This window comes from Loxodonta africana, chromosome 10, assembly GCF_030014295.1.
Source record: "Loxodonta africana isolate mLoxAfr1 chromosome 10, mLoxAfr1.hap2, whole genome shotgun sequence".
Taxonomy (NCBI): domain Eukaryota; kingdom Metazoa; phylum Chordata; class Mammalia; order Proboscidea; family Elephantidae; genus Loxodonta; species Loxodonta africana.
The window spans coordinates 83354416-83372906 of NC_087351.1; the positions used below are offsets into that span (position 1 = coordinate 83354416).

Below are 18491 nucleotides of genomic sequence, written 5' to 3' on the forward strand. Positions count from 1 at the left end.
TCCCTCTTCGTCGTTCCCAGCATAGTAGACCACATGATTGTCCAATTCAGAATGGCCATTACCAGCCCATTTCAGTTACTAATGCCTAGGATATCGATCTTTATGCATTCCATTTCATTTTTGACAACTTCTAATTGTCCTAGGTTTATACTTTGTGCCACATCAGCAAATGAAGGTCCTGAAACCTTTACTCCATCTATGTCATTAAGGTCAACTCTATTTTGAGGAGGCAGCTCTTCCCCAGTGGTGTTTTGAGTGCCTTCCAACCTGAGGAGGTCATCTCCCAACACTGTATCAGACAGTGTTCTCTATCCATAAGGTTTTCACTTGCAAGTGTTTGAGAAGTAGACTACCAGGTCCTTCTTCCTGGTCTTAGTCTGAAACCTGTCCACCATGGATGACCCTGCTGGTATTTTAAATACTGGTGCCATAGCTTCTAGGATTACAGCAACACACAAGCCACCACAGTATGACAAACTGACAGACACATGATGGTTAAGAAACTAGAAAAAGAGAGAAAAGCAAATTAAACTCAAAGTAAGCAGAAGAAAGAAAATAAGAACAAGTTGGAAACCAATGAGGAAACAGAAAAACAATAGAGAAATCTAAACAAACTAAAAGCTGCTTGTTTGAGATCACTTAAATTGATAAGCCTTTAGCCAGGCCGAATGGGGAGGGGAAAAAAGAAAAGACACAAATTACCAACACCAGGAATGTGAGTTGTGACATCTCTACAAATTGTGTAGGTATTAATAGATAATAAGGGAATATTATGACCAACTATTTGCAAATAAATTTGATGAAGAGCAGATGAAATGGACAAATTACTCAAAACAAATGTAATTATCAAGCTCATCCTGGAAGAAATACATAACCTTTATAGGCCTATATCTATCAAATAAGTTGAAGTTGTAGTGAAAATCCTTCCCACAAAGAAAACTCCAGGTTCAAATGGCATTAAAATAATTTCCCAAGTCAATGAAGAGGATAAGGATAGGGTTTTCAACAAATAATGCTGAAACAATTGGTTTTACATATGCAATTAAAATGAACTGGGATCCATATCTTGCACGATGTTACAAAAATTAAAGTGGATTATAGGTCTACATGTAAAACATAAAACTTCAAGAAAAACGTAGACTATTTTTGTGATGTTAAAAAACCTGAAAATGTTAGGTTAAGGCAAAATTCCTTAGATATGACACAAAAAACAGGATCAATAAAAGAACAAACAGATAAATTGGATTCATCAAAATTAAAAACTTAAAGCTAAAGAAAAGCAGATTTTCAATGAAAAGAAGGAGTTTGACATTAGTATGCAGTTCAGCAAGGCAGGACAAGAATTAAAAAGTAACTATTAGATTTGGCAAATCTGAAGTTCCATAACTGCTATATAAGAACAAAAGGAGAGAGCAATAATTTATTGCTTCAAAAATACCGTTGAACTTGTTTTAACCTGGTAGAACTATTAAATAAAATAGTATAGATATGTTAATTTTTTAGGTCCAATTGATGATTATAAATATGGCATTGGGTAATAATAATAAAAAAATTTGAAGTTTTAAATGTGATTATTTACCCTTTAAGAAAATTTAAATATTGTGTAGAAAGGTTTGAAGACAGAAAAACCAAAAAACCCACTGCTGTCGAGCCGATTCCGACTCATAGCAACCCTATAGGACAGAGTAGCACTGCCCCATATGGTTTCCAAGGAGCACCTGGTGGATTCAAACTGTTGACCTTTTGGCTAGCAGCTGTAGCATTTAACCACTATGCCACCAGGGTTTCCTTGAAGACAGAGGCCAACCATAATTCCTTCACCCAGAGTTAATTCTTATTATTTGTATTATTTTGGTATATTCTCTTTTTCAACATATGTGTACATTTTTCAATAACCACTTCTGCTGTATATGCAGTTTGGTATCCTGCTCTTTATAGTAAACATGCTGAGCATTTTTCTGTGTTATTAAATATATCTTTAAGAACATGACTTTTATAAGTATTTGTTTAACATTTTGTGAATAAAGTTTGCCCAAGAAGTAATGAGACATAACTTATTTTTTTATATAAGACATCTTACATATATGTTACATAAAAAATCATTCCCAATGCTGTATGTAGTTATCTTGGGCATCATATTGTTTCTTTTGCATTACTGTCAGTTTGACGACATCGTCTGAGCAGCTTTGACAGAAGGCAGAATTAATAAGTCATTATCACTGCCATCATGCTCAAGAATATGTAGAACCTGTACTTAAGTAATTCTAGTAAGTGAATTTTCTGGATTATTTTAGATAACTGGAAAATGGAAGAACAAAACCACTTAGTATTGGATTAAAAAATAAGTGTTTTAAATCGAATTTTCTGAAATTATTTTGAAATTTTGTTTTGTAAACTTAACTTGCTTTTTATATATCTACTTGATTTGTCATTAGAGTTGATCAGTTATTTTGCACCAAATTTGACAGAAAAGCGTATATTAAAAAGGTGGAAGTTCATTAATACAAATGAAAACTATATTACTTATTTTAATTCAGACTTCATAATCCAATATAAGAATTTGTGTTGTTTCCACATGAAACTAGTTTCCTTTTTAAGTGTGATGAAACCTTATTCAAAATATTACTCAGCCACATAAAGAAGAATGAAGTTAATGCTTGGCTGCTAACTGAAAGGTCCGTAGTTCGAACCCATCAGCAGCTCTGGGGGGGAAGAAAAAACCAGGCGATCTGCTTCCATAAAAATTACAGCCTAGGAAACCCTATGGGGCAGTTCTACTCTGTCTTATAAGGTCACTATTAGTCAGAATCAACTCAGCAATGCACAACACATGGATGAACCTTGGAAGCATTAAAAAAACAACAAAAAAAAAGCCAAACCCATTGCTTTCAAGTAGATTCTGACTTTAGCAACCCTATCAGACAGAGTAGAACTGCCCCATAGGGCTTCCAAGAGCGACTGGTGGATTCAAACTGCTGACCTTTTGGTTAGCATCCATAGCTCTTAACCATGACACCACCAGGGCTCCTTGAAAGCACTGTGCTGAGAGAAAATACTTTAGTCACAAAAGGACAAATATTGTATGATTCCACTTATGTGAAATAGGCAAATGAGACCAAAGTTGATTAGTGGTTACCAGAGTTGGGTGGGAGAGGGAAGGGAGAGTCTTGCCTTAGAGGGCACTGAGCTTCTGTTAATGGTGGTGGAGCAATTTGTAGAAAGATAGTGGTGGTAGCTGCACAACATGATGGACATAGTCATGTCACTGAATTATACATGTAAATACTATTGAATTGACAAATGTTTTGTTATATTTTTACCACAATAAAAATAAATTAAAAGAAAAAGCAATTGGATTTGACAACTTTAAAAAAAAAAAAAACTTACTCAGATTTAGTACCAGAAAGTCACGTCAGCAATCATACGATGAGCTTCATATTGATATTGTCTCTGTTAAACCCACTGTGGTTATTTTCTTATGATACATTTACCTTACTCATCAATTTTTTTGTTTGCAGAAATCGTGAGATCCTGGAAAATGGGTTAGCTGTCATTCTGGCTATTCTTGTGGCTTTTTTGGGATCTATTCTTCTCATACAAGGCTTTTTCAGAGATATCTGGGTCTTCCAGTTCTGCCTGGTGATAGCCAGCTGCCACTACTCACTACTCAAGGTATCAGCATCTCTCTTCTTTTCATGCTAGAGAATAATAACTTGTGTTAAAAGGCAGAAGATTTCATATCATTCACTGAATTATATAGTAAGATATTAATTTTTAGACTTATTTTTCTTGGATATGTACCTTACATACCATTTTGTAGGGAACAAAATAGGACAGTAAACTTTAAAGTTAATGCTATATAAATGGAGCTCCCTAAATATTTTCTTTGTATTAAAAGAAAATATTTGGGCATTTGTAAAAAATAAGAATATGCGTTCTTGGAAGTCTCCCAGTTCCATTCTTTGAGTCTTCTGTAGGTGAGATTTATTAAAATCTGTCATTGGTAGGTGTATGTCTTAGTTATGTAGTGTTGCTATAACAGAAATACCAAAAGCAGATGGCTTCAATAAACAGAAGTTTATTCTCTCACAGTCTAGTAGGCTAAAGAAGTCTAAATTCAGGGCATCAGCCCCAGGGGAAGGCTTTCTCTCTCTGTTGGCTCTGGAGCAAGGTTCTTGTCATGAAACTTTCCTTGGTCTAGGAGCTTATTCATGCAGGAATCCCAGGTCCAAAGGGTGTGCTCTGCTCCTGGCACTGCTTTCTTGATGGTATGAGGTCCCCTACTCTCTGCTCCCTTTCCTTTCCTTTTGTCTCTTGTAAGATAAAAGGTGATGCAGGGCACACCCAAGGGAAACTCCCTTTGCATTGGATCAGGGATGTGACCTGAGCAAAGGTGTTACATTCCACCCTAATCCTCTTTAACATAATCTAATCTTGCCTCATCAGCCACAGGTGGAGATGAGGATTTGCAACACACAGGGAAATTACATCAGATGACAAAATGGTAGACAATCACACAATACTGGGAATCATGACCTAGCCAAATTGGTACGCATATTTTTGGGAGTCACAATTCAATCCATAACAGTATAATAATGACAAAACTTAGTGTGTATATTCTTTTAGGGCATTGAAAATAGAAGGCTGATGCCCCTTTGTTACTGTTTTAATAGTATCTCTAAAATTCTAAGTGCTATCAATTTTAAGCTTTCAAGAAATGGAGGAATCAGATACATTGTCAACTCATGTAAAACCAGATTCTTCACCATCCATGCAAAATCAGTTACCCCAATTTTTTCCATTCCTGTCTTTGTGGGCAGTTTCCTTCCCTTTTGTTCTTAATCTGTAAATACCCTTGCTTTGTATTCTTTATTTGCCTGTTTTTTATGCTAATATGCAGAGCTCTCCCCGATTCTGAAAACTATTAGCTTCGTTCTGTTCACTATATCAGCTATCCTGTCTTCCTTTTTCTCTCTCCACTTATAGCTAGCCATCTCAAGTAAGTCACCCAGGTCAACCACTCCATTTCAAGACCCATCTATACCGTCTTTCCTCATTGAAGTACTGAGTTTACAGTACTTTGTGGTTGCTGATGATCTCTAAATTGCCAAACCTGGTATCCTTTTCTTAGTCTTCATTCTCTATGAGAGCTGTATGATTTAATACCTATTAATCCTGTCTCTCATTTTTGTATTCTTCTCAGGACTGACCTGTGACTTTATACAACTCTGATGATTTTCCTACTTTGAAGATAACAATATTTTCCTCTGTTGATGCCTTTTTGTTCTTTCAGCCACTTCTTAATTTATGGAATTCTCTACAGCTTCATTTGGTCATCTTCTCTGTTTGCAATTCCCTGCCATTGAAGCCATCCCCTTTTATTACTTTGACTCTATGTATGAACGATGTCCAGATTTATAGCTCCGTGTTTTCACCTCTTTTGCAAGCTTTAGTCCTTTATATCTAACAGACAATGGCATACATTTTTTAAATAGCACATCGTCACCTTCTGATAAAATGTCTCCCTTTTCCAATTCCTTTGCTTTTGACAATGGGGTACTGACTCAAAATCTTAGCACCTCTGCTCCTTCCTCCTTGATCCTTCATAACAAGTAACCCAGAGTCTTTGATTAATTTTGGTAATTCTGTGTTAAAATTCCTGGCCTCTGTTCTTGCCTTTCATTGCAGCCACCTTAATCCATTCCTTTATGCCTTAAACCATTTAAATTTATTCCTTGGCTTCAGTCTCCTTTATCTCATTGATTGTGTCTACTACTCTTAGGTTAATATGGTTAGATGTGGAAAAGGTAAAAGATGACTGAGATTTTTGAACCTAGTTGGCTAGAAGAATAGTAATATGAACAGAAATAAGAAAGGTAGGAACAGAAGCTTTTAGAGGATTTGCATTGGAGTTGAAAGTTTAACCTGGGCTCAAATCCAGCCAAGGGCCACATGCCAGACGATGCGGTATTGGTCCAATGTAGAATTAGAGGTTGGTGAGAGACCATCTTAGTGAAGTTGTTTGGTGTGCCACTGGAAATGAATTTGAACCTGAGAGAAAAGTCATGATTTAGGAAGTATCTGCATAGTACCTTTTGAGATTTTAACGGGACGTTAATAAAGTCTCTTAAAAGGATATAGCTTATAATTTGATCATTTTGATGTGAAAATACAGATAATATATTTAATACATGTATCATTGGATTGTTTTGTGAGGTTGGAATTTGCAGACAGAACTAGGATTCGTCTTATAAACTAACTGTGTTATTGTGTGTTTCCTAAATGAAGTGATACTACATGAGAAAGGATTCTACAGTAAGTATACTTATTTATGTATAGTAACAAGCCAAATTGTAAGATAGATCTTACTGCTAATGCCATACCATGTGCCATTTCAGAAACATTAAGCTAGATGCAAATTATTAACCTTAATAAGTTTGAGTCAGGGAAGATTTAGGGTATTTTTAATGCCATGGTGACACCAGTATCTGGAATTAATGTTTCATCTGTGGAACAGAATTAATGTGGGCTGTTTCTTATCATGGTATATTTACTTAAAATCATCTCAGGCATTTTGAAAGTTGTTTATAAATTACCAGGGCTTCAGTAGTATAATCTGTCTTTCTGTTTTACTTGTAGAGTGTTCAACCAGATTCTTCTTCTCCCAGACACGTAAGTCACTCTGATATTTCTGTAACTCACAGTTCCGTAACATCCATCAAAGCCTTTTTTTCTTTTCCTTTTTGGCATGTGTCAGATTGGATTAAGATTTATGTTACTATTTTCTCCTCTAAGATTTGGCACTGCTAGAAAATAGGTGACTTATTATATGAGATAGAATGGCATTGTACTTGTGGACTCTAAATCTTGGTTGAAAAGGAGCATAGTAATTCATTGTTTGACAGCTTGTTTCAGGAGGAGGTTATCGATTAGGTAGACAGGGGTCATATAAACTCATGACTATTTGATAATTTTCACTTAACAGATTTTCAGTAATCGTGAATACGTATTCAAACACAGAATTTTGAAGTAGGAAAAATGTATTTATTGTGAAAGTATGGTCCAGTTTTAGACCTAACTTAGGAGTTATTTGTTTAGTAGAAAGACTAGAGGCCATTCTCATTAAAGTAGTTCAAGAACATAGACTCTGGGAACAGTTTATATTGATACTTCTTCCTTTCTTGAATATCATTTTTTTTTTATTCATGTACTGGAGTACTTAAAAACGGGAATAGAGAAGCAAAACAACAAAGAGGCAAACAATTTTCTTTTGACTGATTACATGTATTACTTTGTAAGAATTTTTTGAAGTATAATAATATATGGAAGCATTGCTTTTCCTTTACCTTTTTATTTTGACGTAATTTCCAGGTACAGAAAAGTTGCAGTGATAGTACAAAGAATTCCTAATACTCTTCACCCAGTTTCTCTATGTTAACATTCCCCATATTTGCTTAACCCCTTTCTATCTCTCTCTAAACACATACCCACCACCACGGCCATATACATGCTTATCTGAACTGTTTGAAAGGGAGTTCCAGGCATGATACCCCTTTACCTCCAAGTACCTCTTTACCTCTAAATACCTCAGTATGTGGTTCCTAGAAACAATATAAATTCCTTTTTATTGCTATTGTTAGGTGCCATCAAGTCATATATAACAGAATGAAACGTTGCCTACTTGCAGTGTCTTCATGGTCATTGGTATACTTGAGTCCGTTGTAGACTCTGTGTGTCTTGAGTGCCTTCCAACCTAGGGGACTCATCTACCAGCACTATATCAGATAGTATTCTGTTGTGATCCATAGGGTTTTCACTGGCTAATTTTTGGAAGTAGATTGTCAGTCCTTTCTTTCTAGTCTATTTTTAGTCTGGAGGCTCCACTGAAACCTGTTCACCATGGGTGGCCCCGCTAGTATTTCAAATATTGTTTGCATAGCTCCTAGCATCGTAGCAACACACAAGCCACCACTGTACAACAAACCAACAGACAAGCGGTGGTCCTTTACATTACTATAATTAATCAAAATCAGTACATTAACATTGATACAGTACTGTTATCTAATCTACAGATCTTATTGAAATTTTGCCCCCTGTCTCAATTGGCAGTTGAAATTTCTTGATCGTGCATTTGGTCTCTTTAGTCTCTTTTACTGGAGCAATTCCTCAGTGGAGTCCCTCAGCGATGCGAATGGTTAACGCACCAGGCTGCTGTAGTCTACCTAGAGACACCTTGGAAGGAAGCCCTGGGAATCTATTTCCAAAAAATCAACTATTGAAAACCCTACAGAACACAGCTCTACTCTGACACATATGGGATCACCATGAGTCAGAATTGACTCGATAGCAACTGGTTTAATTCCTCAGGATTTGTCTTTCACAATATTGACATCTTTGATGCATACAGGCCTGTTATTTTGTAGACCATTCCTTAGTCTGAATTTGTCTGATGTTTCTTCTTGACTAGACACAGGCCACGTATTTTTGTAGGAAAACTACGAAAATGATGTTTTTTTTCTCAGCGCATCAGATCAGGAAGCAATTTATCCTGTAACTAGTAATGTTTACTTTGCATTTTTGGTTAAAGTGATGTCTGCCAGGCTTCTCTCCTGCAGGGCTTATCACCCTTTGCACTGCTAAAATTTGGGGCTGGATCATTCTTTGTTGAGGTGGAGAGGGCTGTGCTGTGCATTGTAGGACATTTATTTTAGCATTATATCTGGCCTCTATCCACCAAATGCCAGTTGTACCTCCACCCTAGTTGTGGCAACCAAAAATGTCTCCAGACATTGCCAGATGTTCCCTGAGGGCAAAATCACTCCCCTCAACCCCTTGAGAACTGCTACTCTGTAAGTATCCTGTAGGGAAATACTTTGAGATTATACGTATGTCCCATTACTCTGCGAACTTTCACCTACTTATTTTATTATCTATTGATGTATTTTGCTTGAATCAGTTTAGATTGCATGGTTGCCTAATGATTTTTCTTTTAACTCCTACATTCCTTCTGCACATACTAGTTGACTTTTCACTGTAAGGAAAAGTTTTCCTTTTTGTCTTTGCAGTATTATTTGTGTCAGTGTAAATTCATGGATTCTTATTGTAGTCAATGGAAGATAATCTCTCCCTGTAATTATTTATTTTGATGCTCAGATTGTCTCTGATTTGACCATTGGGAGTCCCATCAAGCTGCCTTCTGTGTCCTTTTGACATAGTTCTATCATTTTTTGAGTACCTCCTTACATTTTCATATGAAAGGATGTTCCAGGTTCATCTTGTATTTTCCGTGTTGTAGCAGAAAACCAGCCATTTCTTTAAAGAGCCCTGGTTCTTTTTAGTGAACAGTGGTATTTCTTCACTAAGATCTGAACACTAGTGTTCTTTATTATTAGAGTGTCATTGCTTCTAGGTTTTCATAGTACGTAAAGCCAGGAAATATATATGTATATACATATGCATACACATATGTGCACACACATGTATATCTATTCCTATATCTATGTGTATATTAAAAATAATGAGTTCATACTGATACCCCAATTCTGTACAGTATCACAGAGTTCATTTTGTCCTTCCTCTTTTCCATATTTGTAACTCCCTTCTCCAGCAGTTAAAACCTAGATTCCATACGAAAGCCTTTTGAATCCTTAGAATATAAGCCATCGAAGACCTCAGTAGCTGTTTTGACTCTTAAAATTAACTAACCTGACTTTTTTTTTAATATTGTTTTCAGGGTCATAATCGTATCATCGCCTACAGTAGACCAGTTTATTTCTGTTTATGTTGTGGTCTTATTTGGCTCTTGGATTATGGTAGCAGAAACATTACCACAACCAAGTTCAAATTGTATGGAATAACTTTCACCAACCCACTGGTACTTATCTCAGCCAGGGATTTAGTTATAGGTGAGTCATCTTTAAAGCAACTCAGATCTTAACATTAATTTATTTGATTACAAACAGTTCACTAATAAGTAGATTGATTATATAGGCAATAATAGTTTTGATAAGCTTATTTTACTATTTGTAATCCTTTCAGTGTAGAACAAAACTATAGGGCTATTAGAAAGAAAAAAGCTAATGATGAACAAATATTATAGTATTGTTTTTGAAGCAGATGAAATGAGAAATTTCCTTTTGGATTCTATATCTCAAGTTCCTATTATGTGAAAATGGAATCATTTTAAAAGTGTTGTTTATAGTTGAAGAGATTTTATTTAATACCCAGCCAGTTATATAGAAAGAGTTAAAAGTGAAATCTTCTTAGAAATTACTTAGTAGTTTATATTAATTTCAGATCCCATTTTATGGTTTATTTTATAATCTTTAAATGAACAAAAGGATATGGTATAGTATTTTTAATATACTTTTCTTTCCTTCTATAGTGTTTACGCTCTGTTTCCCAATAGTATTTTTCATTGGTCTCCTGCCTCAGGTGAATACATTTGTAATGTACCTTTGTGAACAATTGGATATTCATATATTTGGTGGTAATGGTGAGTACTTCTTTTTAAAAACTACAGATTACAGTATTACTTTTACAGATCATGAAGTGGTAAACTAAACATTGAAATACTTTTCCAGTTTCACTTTAGTATTGAAATTAAAAAAAAAAAGTACGTATTTAATAATCGAAGACTCAGCAGGAATTAATTTGTACATAGCAAAAAGTAGTCATCTGCTACCTTAGTGAAAGATCCAGGGGCAAGCTTTAATTGGAGTCAGTGTATAAGAAGCAGTAAAATATTATGGCCTAAAACCAAAAGTTATAGTGAGTTTATGTGGAACCTGTACAGACTTATCAGGTACTTCTAAAAGATCGCCTGTCGCACACAGATTAAACCCTGACACATGGCGTTCGTTAGGTTTGGACTTTTGAAGTGGTATGTGCACCTGATGTGTCTGTGTATTTGGTTTTAGAGCTTTATTTTATCTTTAGAATGGAAACACCAAAACCCAAAAACATCTTACTAAGTAAGGTATTAAAAAGCATCTTTATTTTTAGAGATCATAATAATATGAATTGATAAACCTAGAAAATCTGTTCTCCTAGCCCATAAGTATCTTCTATTTTTAAAAATAAATACTATGGAATAGATAATGGTTTGCAGAACTTGAAAATAACCCTATGAGCGGTTTTCCAACCACTTGCTAGTGCTCATTTATATGTATTGTTCCTGTTTGTCATCCTTCAGTTGTTCATACCCCATTGCCGTCGTGGTTAAAATACATCATTATTTAGTTTAACCATTTGAAATTTTACGGAAAAATTAGTCTTCAATTAGAGAAAAATATAAAAGGGAAGGATATATAACTATAATTTTATAGTCCATTTCTCTTCATACTTCACATTTTCCATCCACATTTATCTTCCAAGTATATGCATTGAAATCATTTCTTGCTGGTAAAATAGTATAGCTTAAATTTTAAGTAGAAACCAAGCCTTTTCTTTGTTGCTGTGTACTTAGAGCATTTTTAGTGTTTTGAAAAACTCTTGAAGGGCTGTGAATTAAGACAGGGTTGGTCTCATCAATCAGCGTAGCTTAATGGGTAGAAGACAGTTTCCGGACTATTATAGGTGCTGTATTAATCTAAATACCACAGGGAGGGCTTAGTGTAGGTAATTTATAATAGTAGACTTGGTTGTACTGTAATTTATAACCTTGTGCAAGGTTTTAGTTTTTTAATACTTCCTGAAGAAATTTTTTCACTATAGATTTCTTTTAGTCACTATTTGAACCCACCAGCTGCTCCGCTGGAGAAAGATGTGGTAGTCTGCTTCCGTAAAGATTTATAGCCTTGAAAACCCTACAGGGCAGTTTTAGTCTTTCCTATAGTGTCACTATGAGTCAAAATTGACTTCACAGCAATGCGTTTTTTATGTAGAAATACCATTGATGAAAATCTATTATCTATATTTTAAAAATAAAAGCTAGGTATTTTAGCCATCTCCTTATTCCCTATTATTGATAATCCCATTGGATCTGATTTTTGTTGTTGTTACCTGTAATTGGTCAGATCTAGTTACTTTTTGTACTTTTAATACTTTTTTTGTGAGAATTAATTAACACAAGGGAATGAAAATTTATTTCCGTGAGCAACACGACTCTGTTTATGTATTACTAATATCTTTCCATGAATACTTAATGCATCTCCAGGTCTTTTTTAGGCCTTAGCAAGCTTCATTTTCCCATACTTTTTATTAACATAAGATACATTTCTTGAAGCATAATATAGGTATTATTTTTTCTTCCATGTGCACATTTTTATTACTTCCAGGGTAAACACATTTTATCGTATATCAAAGATTGAGAGTAGCAAACCATTGTCATTCCAAAATCATTTGAAAGCAGATGATGAAGTAATTGAATTTTTAAAATCAGAATGAATTGCAGCCTACATTATAACATCTTAAATGCAATTTGATGAACTTTTAAAATATGTTTTTACATTGCTGTTTATAAAACATTAATTGCTTTTTTCCTTTACTATCTAGCCACCACAAGCCTACTTGCAGCACTTTACAGTTTTATCTGTAGCATTGTGGCAGTAGCCTTGTTGTATGGATTGTGTTATGGCGCTTTAAAGGTGAGCAGTAAATTGTAGCTTGTTTTATCCTTAAGGCTATATTTCTACATGGAGATTGTTTTAAGCTGAACAATGATTTTTTTCACTCGTAGCACTTTAATTTTAACTTCCATGGTCTTCATATGTTGAATGTTATTCTCATTTAATTTGAATTTGAAAGCAATTTAATAGGTAATCATTATTAAAAGAAAATCTTTTTCCAAGTAATAACCACAGGTTAATATTAGAAACAGGTTATTAAAAAGTAGGCTAGTCTAGGATAGGGGCAGTTATGGTAATCACAGAATATGAAATTAATTTTAGATTTTTATTAACTACTGTTCATATCAGAATTTCTTAAAACTTATAAGAACAAGTTCAAGGATTACAATTTAAGAGGCATTCGAGTAAAAATGCACTGAAATTAAATGTCATTATTGGGTTGGAAAGAGCTGGATGAGTCTTACGAGCTCCTTTTATAAAAGATTGTCAACAAATTGAAAACATAAAAATTTTCAACCCTTCCAGTGTACTTCTGTTTTATTGTTGTTGTTTTATGATTAATGCAAGATGATCAGAGAATGATGGGGTTGAAAGGACTATGAAAAGTGACTCACAGTACCATTGCTTGCCCTGTTTATTTAGCAACATTTATGGCACGCTTACTGTATGTCAGGTACTATGGTAAAAGAAATTCCCTGCCTTTAAGGAGCTTATGGAAACCCTGGTGGCTTAGTGGTTAAGAGCTACAGCTGGTAACCAAAAGGTTGGCAGTTCGAATCCACCAGGAGCTCCTTGGAAACCCTGTGGGGCAGTTCTACTCTGTCTTATAGGGTTGCTATGAGTTGGAATTGACTTGATGGCAGTGGGTTTGGGCTTTTCGGTTTTGGTTAAGTAGGCTATATTTAGCTGTGATTAACAAGTTAACCAACACTTTCAATACAGAGTAACGAAGGCTGTGAAAACAGAGTGCTGTGGACATACAAAATGAGACTACTGTAGTCAGCCTAAAGGGATTCAAGATGATTTTCGAGGGGGATGGCATTTGATCCAAATTGTGAAGGAAAAATAGTAATTGGACAAAAAGCCATGGAGTTATAAAGAAATACGTTGTGTAAGGGAAACAGCAAGTAATTAGAAATTTCTGGAAGTTTAAGCAATAAGGAAAGATGACTTTCAATAAAGACTAGAATATGAAAGATTTTTTTATCCTGAAGGTGATGGTGTGGCAGTGGAAGACAACCAGAGTATTTTTGGTAGGGCAGAGAAATTACTAGATTGCATGTTACAAAGACTACGTGGACACTCGTGTGAAGAAGATTGAAATATGAACACGAGGGATTAGACATAGGGAGACTAATTGTACTGTAGTCTTGAAATTATGAAGGACTGAGCTAGATTCAACGAATATATTTGGGAAGTATCTGGATAAAGAGAAAAGAGCCAGAACGGTCTAGAATGATTTCTGGCTTGAGCAACTGGTTGGATAGTGATACTAGTGAACAAGATTGGAAACCTTGGAATGCTGGCGAGTTTGGTGAGGAAAATGATTGTTTAGATTTGGACCTGTTTATATGTTGATATTTCTGGGGTATCCAGAGATGCATAGTAGATAGCTGAATATAGAGTAGAGATTTTTGAGGTAGTGATGGATACATTTAGAAGTCGTCAACCAAAGTAAAGTGAAACAAAAGATTGCTAATGTGGATTGACAAGAGAAAACAGATGAGAATAGAACCCTGGGAAATGGCAATATCTAAGTGTTCTTTAAAGGAACAAGATCCCACAAAGGAAACTTAGGGGAAATAGAGTCTTAAAAAAAGTTTTTACTGACAGTTAATAGGATGTTGATGACTTTAACAAAAGCAACTTCTTTGTAATTTGAGGAAGCCCGATTAATACTAGTTTAAGTTTGAACAGATGTTAAGGAAGTTCTACTCTTTCTAGAATTGAGCTGGGAAACTGGTGTACATGATGGAGGGTGTTTTCTGGTTTTTGTTTTTTTTTTTTTCAAACAATCTGAGACATGGTTGGGTTTAAAAGGAGAGCAGGAGTGGGGGGTGGGGAGGGTGTAATAGAAAGCAGGATAATTGGAGCTAAGCCCAGGAAAGAACTGGAGGGAATATCCAAACCCAGCTTCTCTCACATGTACCACCTATAAACCATTCTAGCATAAGTTTTAGATCTGTGTTTTGGGTCATGTTTTGGAAAGTGAGTCATTATTTGGAATTACAATCATTGAGTAACAAGTGCAATACATTTTCTACCCTAATTTACAAAGGCCTGTTTAACTATTAGGAGTTCCTGGGTGGTGCAGACAGTTAAGTGCTCAACTACTAGCAGAAAAGTTGGCAGTTCAGACTCACCCAGAGATGACTCAGAAGACGGGCCTGGCAATCTGCTTCCAAAAAGTTACGGCCTTGAAAATCCTGTGGAGCAGTCCTACTCTGCACATAGAGAGTTGCCGTGAGTCGGAATTGACTTAACAGCAACTAACAACAGCAATATTTAACTATAATTGGGTAACAGAACAGCAGCAGTTATAAAATTGCCAACTAGAATCCTATGTCCTAAGACAGACAAGAGAGAAAATTTTCTTCCTTCTTTCTTGGTTCAGTTTTATACCCCACCAATAAATACATACCCCACCATTATAAATTTAATGCGTCTATATAGATAATTGCGCATCTGAGCAAAGATTGTGTACAACTATTTCATTATAGCACCGTTTGTAATTGCAAAAAACTGGAAATGACCTAATATTTATCATTCGTGAATGGTTAGATTAATTATGGAATAATTAAATTACAGTGGAATACTATACAACCACACAAACACACACACAAAAAGAATAAAACATCTTCATGTGCTAATGTGGAATGATCTATAACACATACTATTAGTTTAAAAAGGGGTAGGGGAATATGCAAAAAGAAAAAAATATGTTTCCATTGTGCTTTTTTTTTTTTTTAAGATACATGGGAAGGCTTGTATATGTAGAGAATAATTATGGAAGAATACACAAGAAATAGATAACATTAGTTGCTTTTGGACTGTTAGAGTCATAGGATGACCTTACTGCATAACTTTGGAATGGTTTAATTTGTTTTCTTTTTATTTATTCACTAGTGGAGACTTTTATGGCTACTATATCCTGTTGGGGTGGATGGGTTATATCCTGTTTTATACTGCACTTGTATTTACCCTTTTGTTTTTTCTTGAACTTTTTAATGGAATGCTTGTTGTTGTCATTGTTGTCAGTTGCCGCCGAGTCAGTTTCAACTCATAGTGACCCAGTGTACCACAGAATGAAACACTGCCCAGTCCTGCACCATCATCATAGTCGTCGTTGTGCTTGAGCCCATTGTTGCAGCCACGGTGTCACTCCATCTTGTTGAGGGTGTTCTTTTTTCCACTGACCATGATCTATACCAAGCATGATGTCCTTCTCTAGGAACTGATCCCCCCTGACAGCATGTCCAAAGTATGTAGGAAGTAGTCTTGCCATTCTTGCTCCTGTGGAGCATTGTGGTTATACTTCTTCCAAGACAGATTTGTTTGTTTTTTTTTTGGCAGTGCATGGTATATCCAGTATTCTTTGCCAACAGCACAATTCAGAGGCATCAATTCTTCTTCAATCTTCCTTATTCATTGTCCCCCTTTTGCATGCATATGATGCTATTGAAAATACCATGGCTTGAGTCAGGCGCACCTTAGTCTTCGAGGTGACATCTTTGCTTTTCAACGCTTGAAAGGTCTTTTGTAGCAGGTTTGCCCAATGCAATGTGTATTTTGATTTCTTGACTGCTGCTTCCATGGGTGTTGATTGGGGATCCAAGTAAAATGAAATCCTTAACAACTTCAGTCTTTTCTCCGTTTATCATGATGTTGTTTATTGGTCCAGTTGTGAGGATTTTTATTTTCTTTATGCTGAGGTGTAATCCATACTGAAGGCCATGGCCTTTGATCTTCATCAGTAAGTGCTTCAAGTCCTCGTCACTTTCAGTGAGCAAAGTTGTGTCATCTGCGTAATCCGGGCTATTGAGTCTTCCTCCAATCCTGATACCACGTTCTTCTTCATATAGTCCAGCTTCTTGGATTATTTGCTCAGCGTACAGATTGAGTAGGTATGGTGAAAGGATACAACCCTGACGCACACCTTTTCTGACTTTAATCCAGGCAGCATCCCCTTGTTCTGTCTGAACAACTGCCTCTTGATCTATGTACAGGTTCTTCATGAGCACAATTAAATGTCCTCGAATTCCCATTCTTTGCAGTGTTTTCCATAATTTGTTGTGATCCACACAGTTGAATGCCTTTGCATAGTCAATAAAACAGGTAAACATCCTTCTGGTATTCTCTGTATTCAGCCAGGATTCATGTGACATCAACAATGATATCCCTGGATCCATGTCCTCTTCTGAATCCTGCCTGAATTTCTGGCAGTTCTCTGTTGATGCACTGCTGCAGCCGTTCTTGAATGGTCTTCAGCAAAATTTTGCTTGCATGTGATATTAATGATACTGTTCAATAATCTCAGCATTCGGTTGGATCACTGTTCTTGGGAATAGGCATAAATATGGCTCTCTTCCAGCCGGTTGGCCGGGTAGCTATCTTCCAGATTTTTCGGCATAGACAAGTGAGAACTTCCAGTGCTGCATCCAATTGTTGAAACGTCTCAGTTGATATTCCATCAATTCCTGGAGCCTTATTTTTCGCCAGTGCCTTCAGTACAGCATGGACTTCTTCCTTCAGTATCATCAGTTCCTGATCATATGCTACCTCTTGAAATGGTTGAACCTTGACCAATTTTTTTTGGTATAATGACTCCATATGTTCCTTCCATCTTCTTTTGATGCTTCCTGTATCGTTTAATATTTTCCCTGTAGAATCCTTCACTCTTGCAACTTGAGGCTTGAATTTTCTCTTCAGTTCTTTCAGCTTGAGAAATGCAGAGCATGTTCTTTCCTTTTAGTTTTCTATCTCCAGCTCTTTGCACATGTCATTATAATACTTTGTCTTTTCTAGCCACCTTTGAAGTCTTCTGTTCAGTTCTTTTACTTCATCGTTTCTTCTTTTTGCTTTAGCTGCTCAGCGTTCAAGAGCAAGTTTCATAGTCTCTTCTCACATCCATTTCGGTCTTTTCTTTCTTGTCTTTTTAATGACCTCTTGCTTTCTTCACGTATGATGTCCTTGAATATCATTCCACAGCTCATCTGGTCTTCGGTCATTAGTGTTCAACGCGTCAAATCTATCCTTGAGATGTTGTCTAAATTCAGGTGGCATATACTCAAGGTCATACTTTGGCTCTCGTGGACTTTTTCTGATTTGCTTCAGTTTCAACTTGAACTTGCATATGAGCAGTTGATGATCTGTTGCACAGTCAGCCCCTGGAGTGCTTAGTTTTTTAAAAGCTAAAATTTTTCCTTTACTTGCATCCTATTAATATGTGTAACTTTCCAGAGGTTTCCATGTTTTTAAGAGATTGCTAAAATTTGGACAATTATAAAGCAGAAAAAATATGTGTAGTGTACTATGATATGGCTCCCGCCCCTGCCATTCTCCATTACCAAATTCACGGAGAGAGATGAAGGAGTAGAATGGTGTCTGCCATACAGGACACAATTAAGCAATGTCAAATATTTCTGTTATCATTATTATCCACTGTATGCCATGTACCATGCTAATAGAAACTCCAGATATGATATAGTGAGCAGAGCAGGCATAGCATATCCACATGTTTGCTTGGCTTTGGAAGTTAGCCTTTGAATTATTTATTTCCGGGAATATGCAGTTCATTCGTTCAGAAAGCACTTACCTAATGCCTTACTTACTATTCAGTGCTCTGGAGGATATAATGGTTGTAAGCCATGGATCTTGAGCAGAGGCATCAAGAAAATACTAGACCAAATGTCAGCATTTTCT

General features: G+C 35.9%; 1 protein-coding gene across 6 annotated transcripts in view; it reads left to right on the top strand.

The window, feature by feature from the left end:
* PCNX1 (pecanex 1) overlaps positions 1-18491 on the top strand; it is a 187594-nt gene that overhangs the window by 103213 nt on the left and 65890 nt on the right. For all 6 annotated transcript variants that reach the window (XM_064292658.1, XM_064292660.1, XM_064292659.1 and 3 more), the window contains 5 exons: positions 3519-3672; positions 6640-6672; positions 9734-9905; positions 10385-10495; positions 12496-12587. In XM_064292658.1, the coding sequence (XP_064148728.1) occupies positions 3519-3672; positions 6640-6672; positions 9734-9905; positions 10385-10495; positions 12496-12587 (562 nt within the window). The remainder of the gene's footprint in view (positions 1-3518; positions 3673-6639; positions 6673-9733; positions 9906-10384; positions 10496-12495; positions 12588-18491) is intronic.